We start from the raw sequence: 18,482 nt of genomic DNA, 5'->3' as shown, positions 1-18,482 counted from the left end.
ATCTTTTTTTTTAAAAAAAAATTTACTTACTTTTGAGAGAGAGTGAGCAAGCACATAAGCAGGGGAGGGGCAGAGGGAGAGAATTGTCCAGCAGATTCCCCGCTAAACATGGAGCCTGACGCAGGGCTCGATCCCAGCACGTTGAGATCATAACCTGAGCTGAAACCAAGAATCGGATGCTTAACCAACTATGCCACCCAGGTGCCCCTCTCTGTTTTTCAGTAAGTAGCCCACGAGGACCTGGGAATGTGGTATGTGGTTGCTCGACCTCGCTCCCAGGACTGAGCCCATACTTAAAGTTGCATGTCATCTGGCCAGAAGGGTCACCTTGACAATGCCAACCTCACTATTCCTTTCAGCCCAGCCTGCTCTCAGCATCCACAGACATCTCAGCCTGGGGAACCGCTCAGCCGCTGCAGTCACCCCTCTTCTCTTAGGGAATGACAGTCTCAATGTCCCTGTGGTCAGACCTTTCAAAGCCCTCCTTCCTCAAGGTAATTTCTCCCCGCCTCTGGCAGCAACTGGAGAGTCATCTCCTCTTGTTCTGTCCTCAGTGGGGATGAGAGCAAGGAAGCCATCCTATTTCATATCATTTCTCCACCTTTGGGATCGGTGGTGGGTATGTTGTTGGTTGGTTTTTTAAGATTTTATTTCTAAGTAATCCCTATACCTGACGTGGGGCTCGAACTCACAACCCTGCACATAAGAGTCACCTACTGTACGGACTGAGCCCGCCAGGTGCCCCTGTGGCCTTGTTTAATAATACTGAGCCCTCACGGGATGGGAGCCGCTGTCTTACTTTTCATACTTTGTAAGTCCAGGAGAAAGCGTCCTAACCTCCCCCTTATTTCCTGCTCGTCTCTGTGCTGACCTTCTCTGACGGCTTTTGCCTGTGCTGTCTAGAACTGATAGCACGAGCACATCTGCCAGAGACCCCACCAGAGCACCGAGTGGCGCGAACCCCAGAGATCCCGTGGCCCCCGCAGGGCCATCCTGAGATGCAGGGAGGGAACAGCATGGATGCCGGAGGGAGAACTGAGGCTTCTCAGCAGCGCAGACGTGAACAGACAAGGTTTCAGCTCGCGGCGAGCCCGGCAAGAGCCCCCAGCACGAAAGCCACCCCAGAGGCCTGTGATCAGGAGTTGCTGGGAGACAGTCGCAGAGCCCAGAGCAGGGACGTGAGACCCCCGTCGTCTTCAGCCCTGCCCTGAGTGCCCCTGGACACCCGGATTGTATTTCAGAAGCATCTCTCTGCTGAGACCACATGACAGCTCTGCGCACGTGCGGAGGAGCGTAACCAGGCAGGGAGAGGAAGCGTGTCCCCACAGCTGCCCTGCTGAACCAGATACCGCATTTATCAGCACTCCTGTCCTGGCGTTCCCTCCCATCCCCCGCGAGACCTGATAGCCGTGACCATCAGGCAGCACTGAAATGTCACAGATGTCACCGTTTCGGAGGCTGGCAAGGTCTGCTGCAGAAGACCTGCGAACTCCCCCACCATCCCACCCCCGACACCGGCCGTGACTTTGAAAGTGAAGAAGTGGTGAGCCCGTGATGGAAAAAGAAAATACTGGCTGCTGTGGTCTGAGTGTTTGTGCCCTCCCCAAATTCATACGTGGAAATCCTGCACCCGATGTGATGGTATCAGGAGATGCTTAGGTCACAGGAGTGGAGCTCAGGGATCAGTGTCTTACTGCAGAGGTTCATGAAGGGTCCTTGTCCCTTTGACCACGTGAGGACATGTCGCTGAACCAGGAAGCAGGTTCTCACCAGAGATCGCGTCTGCCAGCATCCTGGTCTTGGGCTTCCCAGCCTCCAGAACCATGAGAAATGGATCCAGAAATGGATCCGTGTGACTTATCTGCCATCCCGTTCATGGCATTTCGTGATGGCAGCCCCAATGGACCAAGACACTCCTTTTTAACTGTTCACTTTCCTACCACCTACTTAAACTCTTAGAATGTTCTAGAATAGTTTAAAACGGATGAAGAGTACCTCTTGGTCTGAGGCCGGTGGTTCTCAACAGGGTACGGTTTTTCCCCAGGGGACAGACATGTGGCCGTGCCTGGAGACATTTTGATTAGCACCCCTCGCGGGTGTTGCCAGCATCTAGTGGCCAGAGGCCAGGGACGGCACTTGGCATTGGGCGACACCCAGGCCAGCCTCCTCTGACGCAAGGTCAACAGTGAGGAAGCCGCTCTGAGCACTTCATCGTTTTCCTTTCATTTTTCTAGGACCCTTGAGCCATCTACCAGGACCTGAGTCGCAACTCCTTTGTTCTCTTCCCCAGTGGGTGACAAGGAAGGATGGAGATTCGGAAGGGCGGGCAGCTGGAGGGATGGGCACCCGCGCCCCGCCTCCGTCCCCTACACCCTCCCCGCCCACCCACCCCAGGCCCTTCCACACACCCCTCCTTCCCGCAGAAGAGAGGAGTGGGTGGGCCGGGCCGCGGAGCCTGTTCGCCGCTCTGCATCCAGACCCCCACTACAGGGCTGGCGTTTATCTGATCTCTTTGCACCGAGTTAATAGCAGGAGGTGCGAAGACAGCCAGTGGCTTCCTGATAATATTCCAGTCACTTTGGTTTCTTGTCTTAATTACCTTCCTAATTTGCACTTTTGGGGGACACCTGGGGTGTGAGCTCCAGTCGGCGCTTTTTTCCTCTGCTCCTTTTCCACCCAGCGGGTTCTTTCTACCATCTGTGGATCTCAAGTATCTGCCTTAATTCTCTTATTTATGTTCCTTCCGTGCGGGTAATTTGTCTTGGTCTTTCGTTGGTTTCTCTCCGGGGTGTTATCCTACGTTCAGACAGGGCAGCCACTGTGTTCCCTTTGCCCACTGCCTCTCCTTCCCCTGGCGGAGGTTGGGGGTGGGGTGGGGGGGGGAGGGCTTTGGCCCCCTCCCCTCCCATGGCAGCTTGCGCTTTGGGGGCTGGGAGAATGTGTCCCCCTCGCCCCCCCAGCCCAGGGCAGAGCCAAGAGGAGGGACGGGCTCATTTTGCAGTTCTTCGCAGCAGGGTGGGGGCAGAGGGACTGTGCATTCATTTTGCGCCAAACCTCTTTGGGGCAGGGATTCAGAAGCCAGCTCCTGCCACCCGCCCCTGGGAGAAAGCTGCGAGCGCAGGTCTGCAGGGTGGGGGCGGGGGAGAGTGGGGGCCTGAGATTTCAAGGGTTGGCTCTGCTTCTCGAGGCTCCTGTCCCTGGGAGTGGCTGCTTTTTCTCCTGCCTTAACTGGGTACTCCCCTGCCCAACCTGCCAGAGCTACTGAGGGCATTTATGTTAGAGTGCTGGGACTTTCTCCAAATAACAGGAAGGCCTTAGTTTGCTAATTAATATAGGTCCCATGCCTCTGGTCTGCACCATCATTTACTTAAAATGACTAATTAGAGCAACATCTTTAACAAAAGAGTAGACCAACTGTTGTTTATAGTTTAGAAAAGGAAATTTTTTTCAAAGGAAGGGAGGGATATGCCCTCTGGTGTCGTAAAACACCCCTTAGGCCCTCCCTAGTTTTTGACACCTGGAGCGGGGGAGAGGAGCAGGGGTCCCTGGTGAAGCTCTCTGCCTCGGAGACCCACAGTTACCTCTGAGAGTGGGTTGAGGTCTCGGCTGTGTTGGCACGAAACAGAGTTGAGAACAGCTCGTCTGTAAACAGTGGACTTGCTGATGGTAGGAGACTGGCCAGATGGAGGCAAATCGAGGTCCTCCAGCTTCTGAGACTCAGAAGATGCATAAAAAAGGGCTTCCTCCATCCTTTTTTTTTTTTTTTTTTTAAGATTTTATTTATTTATTTGACAGAGATCACAAGTAGGCAGAGAGGCAGGCAGAGAGAGAGGAGGAAGCAGGCTCCTAGCTGAGCAGAGAGCCCGATACGGGACTCGATCCCAGGACCCTGGGATCTCGACCTGAGCCAAAGGCAGAGGCTTTAACCCACTGAGCCACCCAGGCGCCCCTCCATCCTGCTGAAAAGGATGCCCGGAACCCCCAGACATAGCCTCCCAGCCCAGCCTGAAATCCCTCTCTCCCCACTACCCAGCCCCTGGAAGCTTGTCGGGTACATCAGGCAAATCTGGAGATGGTGAACGTGCATCCAAGGCCCTCCCTGGAGTTGTGGTTTCCTCTGCACCCTCAGAGGACATTTCTGAAAGAGATAGAAAAGAACGCACAGCCAGGGAAAAGGAAGAGCTTGGACCTCAGAATCAGAGCCCGCCTGGGCTCTCAGACCAGCTCCCCCTCACCTTTCCTCTCCACTGGGGAAGCAGAGGGGATGAGTCCCACCTTTTCTTCATGTGTCTAGCCCAGCGTCTGGCTGCAAGTGGCCACCGGCCCTCCCATTTCTCAAAAGAAAGACCACAGTGACACTAAGGTCTTGAATACAAAGCTTAATATAGAATCAGATTCATCTCAGGGGAAAGACATGCTAAATGGAAGCTCGGCCTTTGTGAAAAATTTACATTAGGAGCCTTAAAAATTAAACAAACATAAATCCATTTTTAAAAGCTCAATTTTGAAACGTCTGGCAGTGTTGGCTTGGCTGGCCGTCTCAGCCCCAGAGCTCATTAGAGGCCCTGTCTCGGGGGCTTGTCGGCGGTTGGCTACGCTGCGTGCCGTGCGTGCTGGAAGGGTGCTGTCTGGTTTCAGAAACACACTCCCCCAGACCCCTGAAGTCTGAGTCTGATAGTGGCCCAAGAGTCATGCCACATGATCCATGGGGTTTCCTCCCCTCTGAAGTCCTAGGATTCTGTATGTCGTCATTAGTCATTATGAGAAATATGGGAAGCATCGAAATACGGTGTATCAGAATCCCAAATTCTCAGTGAGCAACCTCCAGTGGCTATAGCCTCCAGGAAGCCCCCCCGCCCAGAAGACTGAAGCACAGAGGGGAAAATGAGGCAAAAAGAGCGCTTTCTGCCTTAGCAGGGTCTGTGAACGCCATACCCCACTGCAGTTTCTTGGTGACCCAGACTGGGTTATAGGCGAGCTCTTAGGCCTTAACATGGGACCAGTCTGAGGAGTCCTTTGTCTCCGCGTGCCTCCTAGAGTCACCATCGCAAGCCCAGTGTGCCCCCAATGAAACGAAACAGGACAAAAAGAGGCCTTTCAAAGAGGCAGTGAATCCTAAAAGAAGACAAGCCCTTCTCACTTGGTTGATTTTCCCCTCTTCCCTCTTTACAACACAGAAGTTCCTCCTGGCCCCCAAACCCCTTATTTCTTGACTCTGACCAATATTGGTAGTCCCCTTTCCAGCCTTGATTCAGACGGGCCTCTAAACTCTCCCACAGATATCAGGAAGTGTTTTAACCTCATGGGACTACCCCTCTGATCCCAGGCCAGTTCCATTTTTCCATAACGTGTCCCTCTGCGTCAGGTTCTTATAGACCAGCATTGTCCTCCACATGTGATCAGGGTCAGGGTGTTGGTAAGCTTGGAAGGCTCGCTAGTCCTTCTGGAAAGGCTTCAGGAATCATCTTGTCTTTCCCCAAGCTTAAGCTAGATGATAGCCACACCGTCTCAGAGGAGATAGACTAGGACTGTCTACCATTTCAAGATGGCTCCTCAGACGTCTGGGAAGACATCACTGGGCTACCCCATCAGCCTTGGGTATCGTGTTTGTTGAGAAAATAAATCCCTCTGTGTTTAGCTCAGGAGTCAGTAATCAAGCTCTTTCTGCAAAGGGCCGGACAGTAAACATTTTAGGTCTTTGGGCCATACAGTCTCTGTCACAGCTACTCTTCTCTGCTGATGACGTGCAAAACCAGCCATAGACAACTTGTCCACCGACAGGCATGGCGGTGTGCCACTTGAGAGCACTAAAATTATGTAATTTTCATGTGTCATGAAATACTATTCTTTCCTTGATTTTTTTTCCCCAATTATTTAAAAATGTGAATATTCTTAGCTGGCTAAGAACAGAAATAAGCAGCGGGCTTGGTTTGACCCACAGACCGTCGCCGACCAACCCCCAGCGGAAACTCCGGTTGTGCGGATTTTCTGTTCGGATAGCCTCAAGCGGTCGCACTCAACACAGTGAGGGCAATGAGCCTCATTCGAAAGTTGCTCCTAACCCCTCACGGTTTTTTGTGTTTTTTTTTTAATGTCTGTTTCAGAGGGTCTCGCTGTCGGCGTTGGATTTGGGGCCATAGGGAAGACAGCATCTGCCACCTTCGAGAGTGCCAGGTGAGCCAGCACCCGCCGCCCAAGGGCACGGGGTGCTCTGAAGTGCGTCTTACCTGGATGGGCACCCCGAGCCCCACGGATGGAAGTGGGGGCGAGGTCAGGTAGGCTTCCCTGACAGAGGAGCTCCGTCAAAGAGCAGGCGCACGCCGTATGTGAGAGGAGCTATCTGACAGGCAACCACTTTGAAAACACCCACGCGCGTATAATCACCTGCATCCCCCAAATTCTTTAAGTGTATAAAGACTAAACACCAAAAAAAACCCCACACACAAAAAACAAAGCCAGCTCCGGTGCTGTCTGCTGCTCCCTCCTTTCGAAGCTCACCCCCTTTCTCTCTCCGGACACTGCACTGGTTCCCCCCGGGCTCCCCCGTGCTCGTCGGTTCCTCTGCAGATTCTCCTGAGGGCTTCCATCCCGTGGCCTCTTCTCAGATGTCTGTGTTGCCCAAGAGCCATCGCTGGGGCACCCTTTCTCCCCACTTTCTTCCCCACTCGGGGAGGCTCCTCCATTCCCGAGACTTTATTTCCCATCTGTTTGCTGGTGATGCCCACAAAGGTCTTCAGCCTAGATTGTTCTCCGGAGCTTCGTCTCCGGGTCCAGCTGCCTTGCAGACAGGTCCGCTTCGATGTTTCTCGGGATCCTGTGCTCAGCGCATTGCCTCCATCTGCGCTCCCGCACAGCCGCTTCCCCGGCCCCCCCTTGCCCCGCCACCGACCTAACCAAATTCACGGCTGTCTCTGTCTCTGACGCCTCATTTCCATAGACGGTCACCACACCTTGTAAGTTCTACTCCCCTGCCTCCTCCCTGGCATTACACGGGGCTTAGATGACGCTACAGCCTTGGGACCCCCTAAGGGACTTATCCTTCAGCCATCACAGAGGTGGATTCTACATGGTCCCCCTGCATCCACAGAACCATAAATACTACAACCTTCGGGCTGGAGGAGAGTGGGGGGAGCCTTCCGTCCAAGGCTGGCCAAGTCAGGTGCCTTCAAGAGACCGAGGGGCGCAAAAATGTGTGCACACAGTCATCGGGTGGAGACAGCTGGGAATGGTGAGGACGGAGGCGAGCCTCAGCTAGGCAGTGCGGGAACTCTCGAAAGGCACAATTATTTTAAAAACGGAACTCATGTTACAGAGGTGGCACAGGGGCTGCTGGTTTCGAACCCCCACATCTAGCTCATTTCACTGCAATCTCAACATCGACACCCCTTGCCCCACCCCAAGGCAATGGCCCCACCTCCTCGGGTGATCGACTGTCCCCCGTGCTTGTCAGGAACTCACTTCTCCCAGAGCCCCTTTCGCGCGCTTCCCGGGCAGCCAGACCCACGTGAGGCCTCTTTCTGCCCCATCACCTCCGTCCAGCTATTCCCTCAACCGACGCGGGGTCCCTGTGTGTTAGGTGTCATCTCTGCCCATCTTCAAATTCTAATGCTGCGTGTTAGGGGACATGTGTGCTCCTTGAAGCCGCAGACGTGAGTGTGGGCTGGCATGTTCCAAGTCGAAATTGTCCCTGTTCTCAGCTTCTCATTCCCGCCTGTCAGGCTCGCAAGTCACTCCAGCATCATCTGTTACCGTGATGTCTGTTGTGAAAACCAAACGAGAGGTAGATGCAGGGGGCGGGGGAGGACTGCATAATGTGAGCAATGTCACCCACATCGGGCGAATGGTGACTCACAATGCCCGGCAGACTGCTCTTCTCGGGCAGTGGGAGAGGGTCGGACCGGTGTGTGGATTTGGCTTTTCTTAGACCACGAGAAACTTGAGAGTCTGTGGGAGCTGGGGCCAGGGGGTTAGAGCAGCCCCGAGGCACTGGCCCTGGAAGCATCTGCAGGCCAGGTCCTCCCAGGGCACAGGCACTGCACACATTGTGATAAGTCTATGGCCCACAGGTGACAGCCCTGTTTCCCCCACACTCACCCTCCACCCCTGGCCCTGGGCTCACAGGCCAGGCTTTCAGTCCAGGGGCACCGTGTCCCCCGGGCACATCAAGATATCAACTTGGATGGCCCTCTCTTCTCTCACCTGTACTCTCTGTTCATCTTGATAAGTATTTTTGAAGAAAGTAGAGCAAAAACCCTTCCAACCCGGCTCCTCTCTTCCCTTTGAGCAGGCTGTCCCGGAGTTACGTAAGCCCCGCAACAGGACCCTCCCACTGGGATGAGCAGGGGCTGAGGCCCCGGGATTGTCAGCCTCCCAAGCCCCCCGCTGAATGAGCTGCTGGGGTGTGCTCCCACCCCCGCCCTGCACCCACTCCCAGCCACGGCCTGTGGCAGACATTGGGCCCTTCTGCCCAGAGGCTGTCCCTCAAGCAGACCCCACCCTTTAGCCCGGTTTCCCCCACCCAGAGATCCGCATCTAGTTGGTCCTTTGGGTTCCTCCTTCCCAGATGCCTGTGATCTTACTCCTGGGTGGGGGGAAACGCACAGCAACCCCCAGGCCGGGCTTGTGAACTTTCTCGGCCCTTGGCTCACGGTTCAGTTGAATTTCCAGGGGAGCATAGGGACCAGCGGGCGGACGAAAGGGAGCGAGGGAGAAGGAGAAAGAAAGCGACAGGCAAATAATGCCAGAGGGTGGGCGCACGAGCTAAGTCATCAGATGATTAAGCACGTCGCGTAAAAGAGACAGGTTTTGCTTGATAAAATTCCAGCTCCGAGTGGTGCAGAGGCGGCTTGCCTAATGCAGGCCACGGGAAGGTTGGAAACAAAGGCAGGAGAGAAGATGCAAGGTGCACGCTGACCCACACAGGTGGCAGTTTTAGAGTCAGACAAAACAGACTTGGAGGCAGAAGCCGCATAAAGAATAAGGTCAGTGGTTCCCAAGGAGAGAAACGGCGCCCCAGGGTGCTAGGACCCCCCTGTGTCTGCACGCACCTGGCCTCGTTAAGTCTCCAATCGGCTAAGAACCATGGGGCGGGGTGGGGGGAGGCAAAACCGCCGTCCTGGTGAGGGCTTACGGCTCCCCTCTCGGCGCTGAGAAGACATGAAAAGTGAGCACTGGGTACGCCACGGACAGAAGTGGGGTCCCGACCTGGCGATTAGAAAATCTCCATCGTGTTGAAGCACACACAGGCACGTGTATCCCAAAATTGAGGAGAGCGCTGTGTGCCGCCGAGAAGGTCAGAGCGCCCCCAGATCAACACCGCTCGGACCACAGGCTGTGACCTCGGTGTGACATTACTGCAAATCACAGAAAAGAGCCCAAACACTTGGTTAGCGGGCAGCGAACCCTGGAGGCGCCGTTAAGATGAGTGGACGTGAGCTCCGGGGCTGGGGGACGGGGATCCAAACCCAGCGCGTGTCCCTTCCCCCGCGTCAGGGGCCCTTCGTGAAACGTGGGGTGCTTCCTCGGGACTGTGGGGGCGGGCCGCCGGAAGAAGCAGAGACGACAGAGGCAGGGAATGCCATCAACGGGTGCCCAGGTCGGTCCCGAGGGCGTTTTTAGGGCCAGGGGAGGATGGAGTTCACATGGTGCTTTCTAGAAGGTAAGCTGAGGAGATCCATCATTGAGCGAGAGGTTGGTAGTGAGGCTGGGTTCTGACGCAGGAACATGACAAAACCCAAGAGGTGATTTGAACAGCGATCTGGCTCTGATGGGATAGTTTGGGGGCAGGAGGGAGACGGACCAGTGTGAAGAATTCAGCCCCCGGACAGACAGGTACTGACCACTGGCAGCTGTGCGCCTTCGTAGCTCCCAGGAGAATAAGGGATACGGTGACAGCGTGGGAATGAAGGAGGAGGTTCTCGATGCGGAACCGCCCGAGGGGGGCTGTTGGCTGATTTTGTGGTGTGGAGGGGAGAAGGGAGAATTCAGTTTCGGGCAACAGGGAGACGTAGGTAATGTGCTGTGGTAGGGCCCAGAGGGGGACAGTACGCATTTGCACGGACTTGGGAACGTGTCCCTGGTGTGAATGGGTCAAGCTCACGGCTGTTCATTTCGTGCAGGGCGTCAAGCACCCTGTAGCCCGTGGGCCGGGGCCAGCCCAACACCCGGGGCTGGAAGTGGCATTTTCTTAGAACACAGCCGGCACCTGCTGGTCTCACCTGTCGTCTGTCGCTCCGTCTGTGCTGTGATGGGTGAGTTGGGTCATTGCCACAGAATCTCGAGGCTGAAGGCTGAGAATATTTATCATCTGGCCCTTCGCAGGCAGCCTCTCCTCTAATGGAAGACCGTGATGTTAGTTCAGATCCATCATCTAAGGCTTGGACACCCACTGCGTTTTGTGCGGCCTCTTTCTTGGGCTCTGTGTATGATGCGCCTGACAGCGGAGGGTCTCTCCTCGCCTGCCTGGCTCCACAGCCACCAGGAGAGAAGAGAAAGGTGCAGAGTAAATACTCCCCAGCCAGCGCGGTCTTCAGTCTTCCGTTCCTCCCTGGACCCCGGCAGGACGCCGGTGCGTGACTTGTGTGTGCCTCCTGCCACCTAGTGTTCTGACGCTGTCACTTCACCTTCACGGCGCCCTCCCAGGGCCCTCCGGAGCTCCCTCCACCTTCGCCACCCCACAGCTCGCCCCACGCTCTCCATCCCGCATGCAGTGTCCCCCTGAATTGTGAAGAATCTTAGGCGTCAAGGGGCAGCCTGTGGTTTCAGGGAAACACGGTGTTCTTCTTTCTGATCTGCTCCCGTAGCAATTTCTTCTGTTTTCACCACAGAGAAATTCTTCAGACCGCGTGTCCTTGGGGAGTTTGCTGCTTAATCAGTTTTCCTTTCTGAAGTGGCATGACCTCCCAAGAACGTGTTCCCTGGAGAGGAAACGTGCCCTCCGCTCTCCCTTGACTCTGTGGCAGGTGTAATTCGAACCGGCGGGGAGACCGGCGGGGAGAGCGCGGTTCGCTTTCATAGCAACTGTTCTTTACGCTTTGAGCACGCTCCGTGGGAGGTGTCTGTCGTCCTCGAGCACACCCGGCCGGCAGGTACAGCAGGCTGTGTGGAGCTGAGGAGGCTGACTGGCTGTGGATCCCCAGATGATCCAGAAACCACATCCCCAGGGCGCGCCTGGGCCGGCTCGTGCTAACCCACACCCAGATGCTTCCAGGTCCATTGGCCTGCGCTCCAACCAACTCTGAGGTCATTAAGTTACAGGGGGTGGTGAGGACATCAAAGTAAAATTAAAGTGTATGTTTGCCTACCAGATCAAGGAGCAGGTTGTAAGTCAGGTGCTTTCCCCGTCTTAAAAACCACTACATGTGTTGGTATAGTCGTGATCACTTAAGACAGCGGTCATTGGTCAACTAAGCAGCCATTTGTTTAGGAACAAAAATGGCAGGAGACACGTTTTCCTCGTCCTTAGTCGGCGGTCCCCAGTTGATGAGTATGTGCATGTATAGAAGTTATCTATTATGTATGTTTTTCTTTCTGTCCAACTAGTCTCCCTACTTTGGTTCCAGTAAATTCTTGAAAACGGGTTTGCAAGTTAAGGGTAGAGAAGAAGGTCAGGAACAGGCGTCCTGTAATGGTGGGGGAGGATCTTGGAGATCTTGGAGATCCAAAGTGTAAACTTCTCCATCTTGGAGATCTTGGAGATCCAAAGTGTAAACTTCTCCATCGTAGTTCACTCAACATCTGCCGTGAACCAGCTCCACAGGTCCAGCCACTCTTACATGGCCCCTAGACCTCCCTGTGGCAGGACCAGCTCCCAGACTTCCAGAAAGTTCTGAAGAGACTCTCCCTTCCTCAGGCGGCTGGTCTGGATCTCCCCACTCACCCGTGGAATTGGGTCTCACCATTCCCTGCAAGGGGAAGCCAGAGCACAGCCCAGTCCCTCTGGAGAGTGGACTTCAGCCTGAAAAAGCGGAACCCCGGTATGGGGACAGAAAGGTGCCTGGAAGAGGAGGTACTTCCACACCTTGACCCAACCGCCGCAGAGTGGCCCACACCCTCTCCCCTGCCCCGTGCCACATACCACCCCTCCCCCCAACTTATCACTCCAGCAGAACTGGGAATGAACTTTTGTGCTGTTCTGTATTTGCAACAGCAGATCGTGCACTCAGTTTTATTTTCTGCCAGCAAGTTCTTCTCTTGAACCCATCAAGCTGCCTTGCCTGGAATTCTAGAGTTACTGACTGGCCACGCTGTCTCAGAAATGTTCCTTCCTGCCTCACCCGGCACTGAGCGCTGTACCCTGAATGCTGGAGAGCCCCGGGAATTTGCAAGAGGCAGGCAGCAAGCAGGTGGTGCACAGCGCCCCCGTGCGGTGGCTGGACGTTGCGGCCACGTGATGAACGAGCCGTGAGGGAGGGACGGAGGGAGGGGACGGAAGGCTCCGGAGACCCGCGGATGTGTGAAGCCCTGAGTATCTTCCGCAGAGGTCATACCTACGAAAGCTGAAACTGTGTACTACATAGATACAAGTTGATAGTTTTCATGACGTCTTTATATTCCAGCTGATGGTTCAGCAAGGAGGGCTCTTTCCAGTGGTCTTACTTTCCAGCGTCTGCTTAGCAACAAAGTTTTTCAGTGGCTCCCCCCACCCCCGCCAAGCCGCCCCCCAGAGAGGAGGGGGAGATGCGGAACGACAGGGAAAGGGTAGGAAGCCCCTCTGCGCCGGGACATCAGCACCTGGAGGGAAACAGCAGTGCGGACGGACACCCCAAAATCTGTTAACGTTTCCTTTAGGGTGTTTTAGGGGCAACACATTTATTTTCCTAGTGACTTAAAAAAAAACAGTGTTATAAAAGTTATTATACTGGTTGTGAACGTAAGGAGGATGAGCCTAAAAGCCTGCCACACCCTTGCACCGAGCCAGACGCAGACAGAGCCGATAGCTCCGTAGAGCTGTGCCGAGCACTCCCTACAAGGTTCTGTGTTGGATTTCGGGGGGATATTTTTTCCCCTTGTCATTGTGCACCTCTGGAAGTGCCCCTCCCATCCTGGGAACATCTGGGGGCTCTCAAACCAGCCTCCACACAGTCTGCAGGCGCCTCACTCCAGGAGGCTGGACGGCCGGGAGCCCGGAGGGCTGGGGGCTGGGAAGCAAAGGGGAGAAAGGAATGGTCTCAGCTCCTTCCTCAGGGTCCTCGTCCAAACCCCGGCGTGCTTACTGTTCTCTGCATTTCTTTCCCAGCCCCTTCTTCCTTCCTGTGGGTCTTTACGCTCCCAGCAAGAATGGCGTGGGGCAAAAAGCATGAAAACGTAAGGGCATCTTGTCCTTAAGGCCCCTCCAGCTCCTGTGTTTTGTCCCCTAGTCCTGCCAGGCTTTTTCTCTGGCCGAGTTGTCCTCTCAGAGGACAGGGTGTTCTCGCACAGGCTTTGCCCTCCATGTCCCCGGGTCTGTGCAAACAAATGTCATTGTTCCCTGGAGACCTGAGAACTCTCCAGCTGATGAGACGGAGAATCCGGACCTTCCCAGCCAACTGTCTGCGAAACGTGCCCATCGCGGGGCCTGCTGCCCTCACGTGCGGCGCTGGCTGGATGGAGAGATGCACAGGCGGAAGAATGAAAGTCTGCTGGTCACCTGCCTGTCACCTGAGATGGTCCGTGAGAAGCTGTTTCATCTTGGTCTGGGTTCACCCACGTGCCTGGCAGACTTTGCGCCCTTCTCAGGACCGCTGTGATAAGTAACATCATTTTAACGGAAGAGCCACCAGAAAGGAGACAAAGAAAAATCCGATGGATTTGGGAGTGTTCTAGAAGTCGGGACTCTTCACTCCTCTGCTCGCCTCTCCTGGCACACATCACCATGGCTCAGGTGACCATCAGCTGTGCTGGGGCACCCTCCCAGGAAGGCCAGCCACGTCCCTCATCCCCTCCTGTAGGCACGAGAGAGGGGCTACGTGTCTCCCTCGGAAAGCTGGTTTCCTTCGAAGGGTGGGGACATGCTCTGACGTGAATCTCTGTGTGTTTCTATTCATATGCCCATCCCTCCACACACACGGTGCGACAGAGACAGAAAAGCACCCACAAGGATTACTAGGAAATGTGCACCTTTCAGGACACTGTCCTTCCGGTGGCACCTCCGGGTCAAGCGGGTTGGACTCGGGCGAGCAAGCACCTGGGAATCTGACCGTGTCCTTGACTCTTCCTACCCACACCACAGTTTCTGTGGACATTTCATGAAGAGAGGTGGCTCGTCTCTGGGGTCCCAGCACTGTTGGGCTTCGTGGGACACAAAAATGTCCCCTGTGTAGGTGAAGATGGGCCCAGGACTGCCACCTTCCATGATTTGCAAAGTAAAGACATTGAGAGGAAGCCTCGAGCACCACTCTCACTGTCGGTCCGTTCTTTTAGGAGGGGTCTCTCTGTTCAAGGCTTGTATATCACCAGAGAAATTTGTTCATATACTCTGGGAAAAAACGAAGTCCTTTCTACCATCCAGATAGGAATTTACTTTGCTTTGTATCTCTCTCTCTTTCTCTCCATTCAAATTCAGAGCAACATATAACATGAAAACCTTGTTCAGTACTACCTGAAATCTAATTATGTTTTTCATTCACATTAGTGAGTTTGAGCCCCCCCGGGCAGTCCAACAAGAGGAGGTTGGCGGTCCGCTGTATTTCACTGTTGTGTGACAAGCTCTGTCGGAAAGCTTACAGTGTGGTCATCTGTGTTGAAAATCAGTTTCTCTAAATCGGGACGGCGTATTTGCAAATATTTTCCTGTGCATTCTCCTCCCCTGTCCTCTTCCCTGGGCGCAGCAGCCATCCTGGAGAGGGGGCAGGGCGAGAGACGGAAGTTTGCCAGGGATCTTGACTCTCGAATTCCTGGCACTACCCAGAAAGAGACAACTTCTCTCGGAGAAGAACCTGATACCGAAAGGCACTAATTTCCTTTTAATCGACGAATTCTGTTTCTGCTACTGTGTGGCAACAGGGGCTCCAGGACAGGATAATGTCATAGGGAAAAGACTCATTTTTAACTCACATCTGAATTACAGGGTGTAATTCTAGATACAGACACACACGGGATGTGGGCTTGTTTGCCCGATGTGGGGTATGGGGTGTGATCTGAGAGAAGGCAAGGAACCGCCACACGGTCAACCCCAGACACTTAAGCACCTGCTTACAAGACTGGGAGGAAAGCAGGTGTTACTCATGGGGAGGGAGGTAGAGCGCCCCCTGCCGACAGCTGCTCGCATGCGCAGGGCACCGTGACACCCATGAGAAGGCATCTGGGGGAGCAGGGGGCTGGTGCTGCACGCACTCCTCCCCAGTGCGGCACCTAGGAGAACAGGTGGACTATTTGAGAGCTGGAGCTAGACCACCCAGGTTCGAATCCCGGCTCTGCCACTTGCTAGCCGTCCAGCTGAACAGGTTGATGTTTGTTCTGTGCCTCAGTTTCCTAATTTGCAAATTCCCACAATAGTAATCATCGTCAGTAGTCATAGTAGTAGTAACGATCATAGTGTCTTTGGCCTGCCCATTGCAGACACTCCAGGCCGATGCCCAGCCCATTTCTCCCAGCCCAGGTTCCAGAACAAGCGCTCCCAGCCCCCTGCCTCCCCAGAAGGAGAATTGGTTCGGAAGTGGATTCTGCAGTCTACCTGGGGTCACACAGGCCTGGAGGCCCCAGGCCAGGAATATGGGCATCTCTAGGTGTGCGTGGCTGGGCCTGACATTGCTTCTTCTGGCCTATGTCCTGGGTCCCATGCCTAGCATCCTTTCCCTGATTTCCCCTTGGCCCTCTCCGGCTGATTTTGCGGCTGTGTCTCAGCGCGGAGTCTTCACATGCACTGTCCCTTGCTCTGGGACTTCCTAGCCTTTATTGTGTGGCACATGCTTTTCTCCGTCCTGCACCCTTGCCTGGAACACAGCCTGGGCCACCTTTTCTGTTCTCTGCACAGGACCCAGGTTTAGACCCTGCCTGGTCGACTCTGCACCCAGGATGGTTTAGGGGGGAGGGAGGGTTGACAGCCTGCCCGGAATTCTGTAGGTAGTTTCATAATGGACAGCCCCTGCCAAGGGCCTGAGCCACTTCCCCCTTGTCCCACAATCCATGGACTCGCTTCCAGGCCTCGAGTTGCTTGTCCCAAGCTGTGCAAGAGGACGGACAGGGTGGCAATGGGAACGGGGCAGAGAAAGGTCTGTGTCATCTCCTGCCCCTGGGAAAGCCACAAAGAAACCACACTGCTGTTCTCAAAGAGCTTTGTAGGGTCCGTGCCTCCCCCCAAGCCCGCCGCAGGCTAAACAGAGTGCACGTTGTGTGGAGATCAGTCCCCTGTGCCAAGATGTCCAGCCCTGTCGCCAGGGACTTGGGTGGGGGTGGCTGGAGGCAGTGGTGGGGGAGGCGGGGGCCACAGCATAAATGGCCCCTTGTGTGGCCGACAGGGAGAAGCTGCTGCCCCGCAGACAGGAGGCAGTGTGGCCCCTCCCTCCCTGTTCAGAGCGCGTCACTCACGTGGGTGCGTCGGAGGGGCCTGTCACTGCCCTGTGTGACCTCCCACTGTAAGGAGAGGCAGAAAGCAGTAGCGTTTTCCAGAGCAGACGCGCTGAGGGCGCTCGAGACCTGGCTTGGTGGGGGTGGTGGCCTTCATTTCAGCTCGTCTGCCCTTGGGGCACTCTTAGGGTTGGCTGTTGTAGTCCCCCCACTGCCATTCCAGTATGGGACGAGGCTGCAGAGCCTGGGAACTTTCTGTGAGGGCGTGCTTAGGGCAAGTGGAGACTCAGGGTTTAACTGAGATCCGGCCGATGCAGAAGCCCGTGATTAGCCACCTCCCCGCCCTCGGCCTCTGGCAACCGTGGTCTTGAAAGCTGACACTGACTGACGGCTTTCCACGTGCAGACCCTGTGTTCCTCAACTTGCGTATCTGCCAGTCCTTGAGGGCCCTGTGAAAATGCCCTCCCCATCTTACAGATGCGGAATATGCCAGAAGCACACAGCCAGGGAAGGGCACAAGTCGGATTCGCACCCCGGCAGCCTGGCTCTGGAGCCTGTGCCTTAAGCCACTGCCCTGTCCCCCGACCCAAGTGACCTACCTGCTGTGACCATGCAGGTCACGAAGCCACATAGGCTTCAGGACTGACCCCCCCCCCAGAGTGGTGCAGAAAAGAGTTGCAGCTTAGCTGTAAAAAAGCGTCTACATCCTGGGCAGATGTTCTTGAGTTGGCCGTAGGAGGTGTGATTCCATGGTCATTCACTCCTCGAACATCATGTCTCCCAGGGCCTGTTGGGATTAGAGATGCATGTAAACTCTCTGCAGTGAGGGACAGAATTTTTAGACGGTGCCACCGGCAGCAAACATTTGTGTCAGAGGTCATGCTGAGCATCTCTCCAGACATCTGTTGCCGTGGTAAGAACTCTTGCCCCTTGCCTGGTGTCTCCGTGCAGCCAGGTGCTGAGGGAAGGAACTGGGGAGAGGAGAAAGCGCCGAAGAGAGGGGACAGAGGTCATCTGGTGGCCATGATGTCACGATCCACTTCCCCACCCCACCTCCTGGAAAGCATGGACGATTAGGCTGTGTCGCGGGAAGATAGAGCCAGTTACCTGTCCCATGGGTCCTAGAACAAGAGGAGGTGGTCGGCTGCTTGGATGGAAGCCCCCGGTTTTTTGAGCAAAGATGTCGTGGTCGAATGGTGCCCTCCAGAAAGGTGTGTTAAGGTCTGAACTGGGAGAATACATCTCTGTGGTCTGAAGCCACCCTGTTCGCGGCACGGGGCTCCGGCGGCCGCGGGCAACTCCCACGTGGGGTCTCCGCCTGCCCCATCCGCGCCCTCCCCATCCTCAGACCCCACGTGGCTTTCTTCGCCTCCCCCCACGGAGGAGGACACGGGGCCCGGAGCGTGGCTTCCGATCCACAGTGTTCTCTATCCGGACGCGTGTTGTTTCCCTCACCCGCTCGGGAGCTTGCGCTTTTATTTCGGGAGGAGGTTATGGTTCTGTTTTGTTGGATTCCTTAAGTCTCCCTCGGTTCAGTTTGGACCAACTGCTGGAAAGCGGTGGCTTTCTTCTCTGCTCAGCCGCCGCCGTCAGACACGGGCCCATGGGAGAGTCAGGGCTGTCCCCTGTCTTGGAGCCATTAAACCGTCGTAAGAAAGACGCCTTTGTCACAGGGAGCACGGCGCTCGGCTCAGAAACAGAGACAGATTGTGCCAGAAAACAAACAACAAAAAAAAAAAGGTTCAACCACAGAATTCTTTGGGACTTCAGTCATCAGCCCTGTCGCTTGTTCTTAAAAGACAAGATTTCCTTTCCTCGGTGTCATTCCATCTGATAGGCCGTTGGACTTTAATTCTGCCCAGACCTGGGGCTGGAGGCCCCACCCAGACCACCGGCGCTGGGCCTGCACCCCCTGCAGGAGGGACCTCCTGCCTGCCTGCCGGCGAGGTAGCCATCCAGAGCCCCCTCGGGCCTGGCTGCTCAGGACCCGAGTCTGC

General features: G+C 55.2%; 1 protein-coding gene across 6 annotated transcripts in view; it reads left to right on the top strand.

The window, feature by feature from the left end:
• SLC39A11 (solute carrier family 39 member 11) overlaps nucleotides 1-18,482 on the top strand; it is a 321,511-nt gene that overhangs the window by 253,519 nt on the left and 49,510 nt on the right. For all 6 annotated transcript variants that reach the window (XM_032322350.1, XM_032322348.1, XM_032322349.1 and 3 more), the window contains one exon: nucleotides 6,105-6,174. In XM_032322350.1, the coding sequence (XP_032178241.1) occupies nucleotides 6,105-6,174 (70 nt within the window). The remainder of the gene's footprint in view (nucleotides 1-6,104; nucleotides 6,175-18,482) is intronic.

This window comes from Mustela erminea, chromosome 18 (assembly GCF_009829155.1).
Source record: "Mustela erminea isolate mMusErm1 chromosome 18, mMusErm1.Pri, whole genome shotgun sequence".
In the NCBI taxonomy this organism is placed as follows: Eukaryota; Metazoa; Chordata; class Mammalia; order Carnivora; family Mustelidae; genus Mustela; species Mustela erminea.
This window is presented reverse-complemented; position numbering and strand designations above follow the sequence as displayed.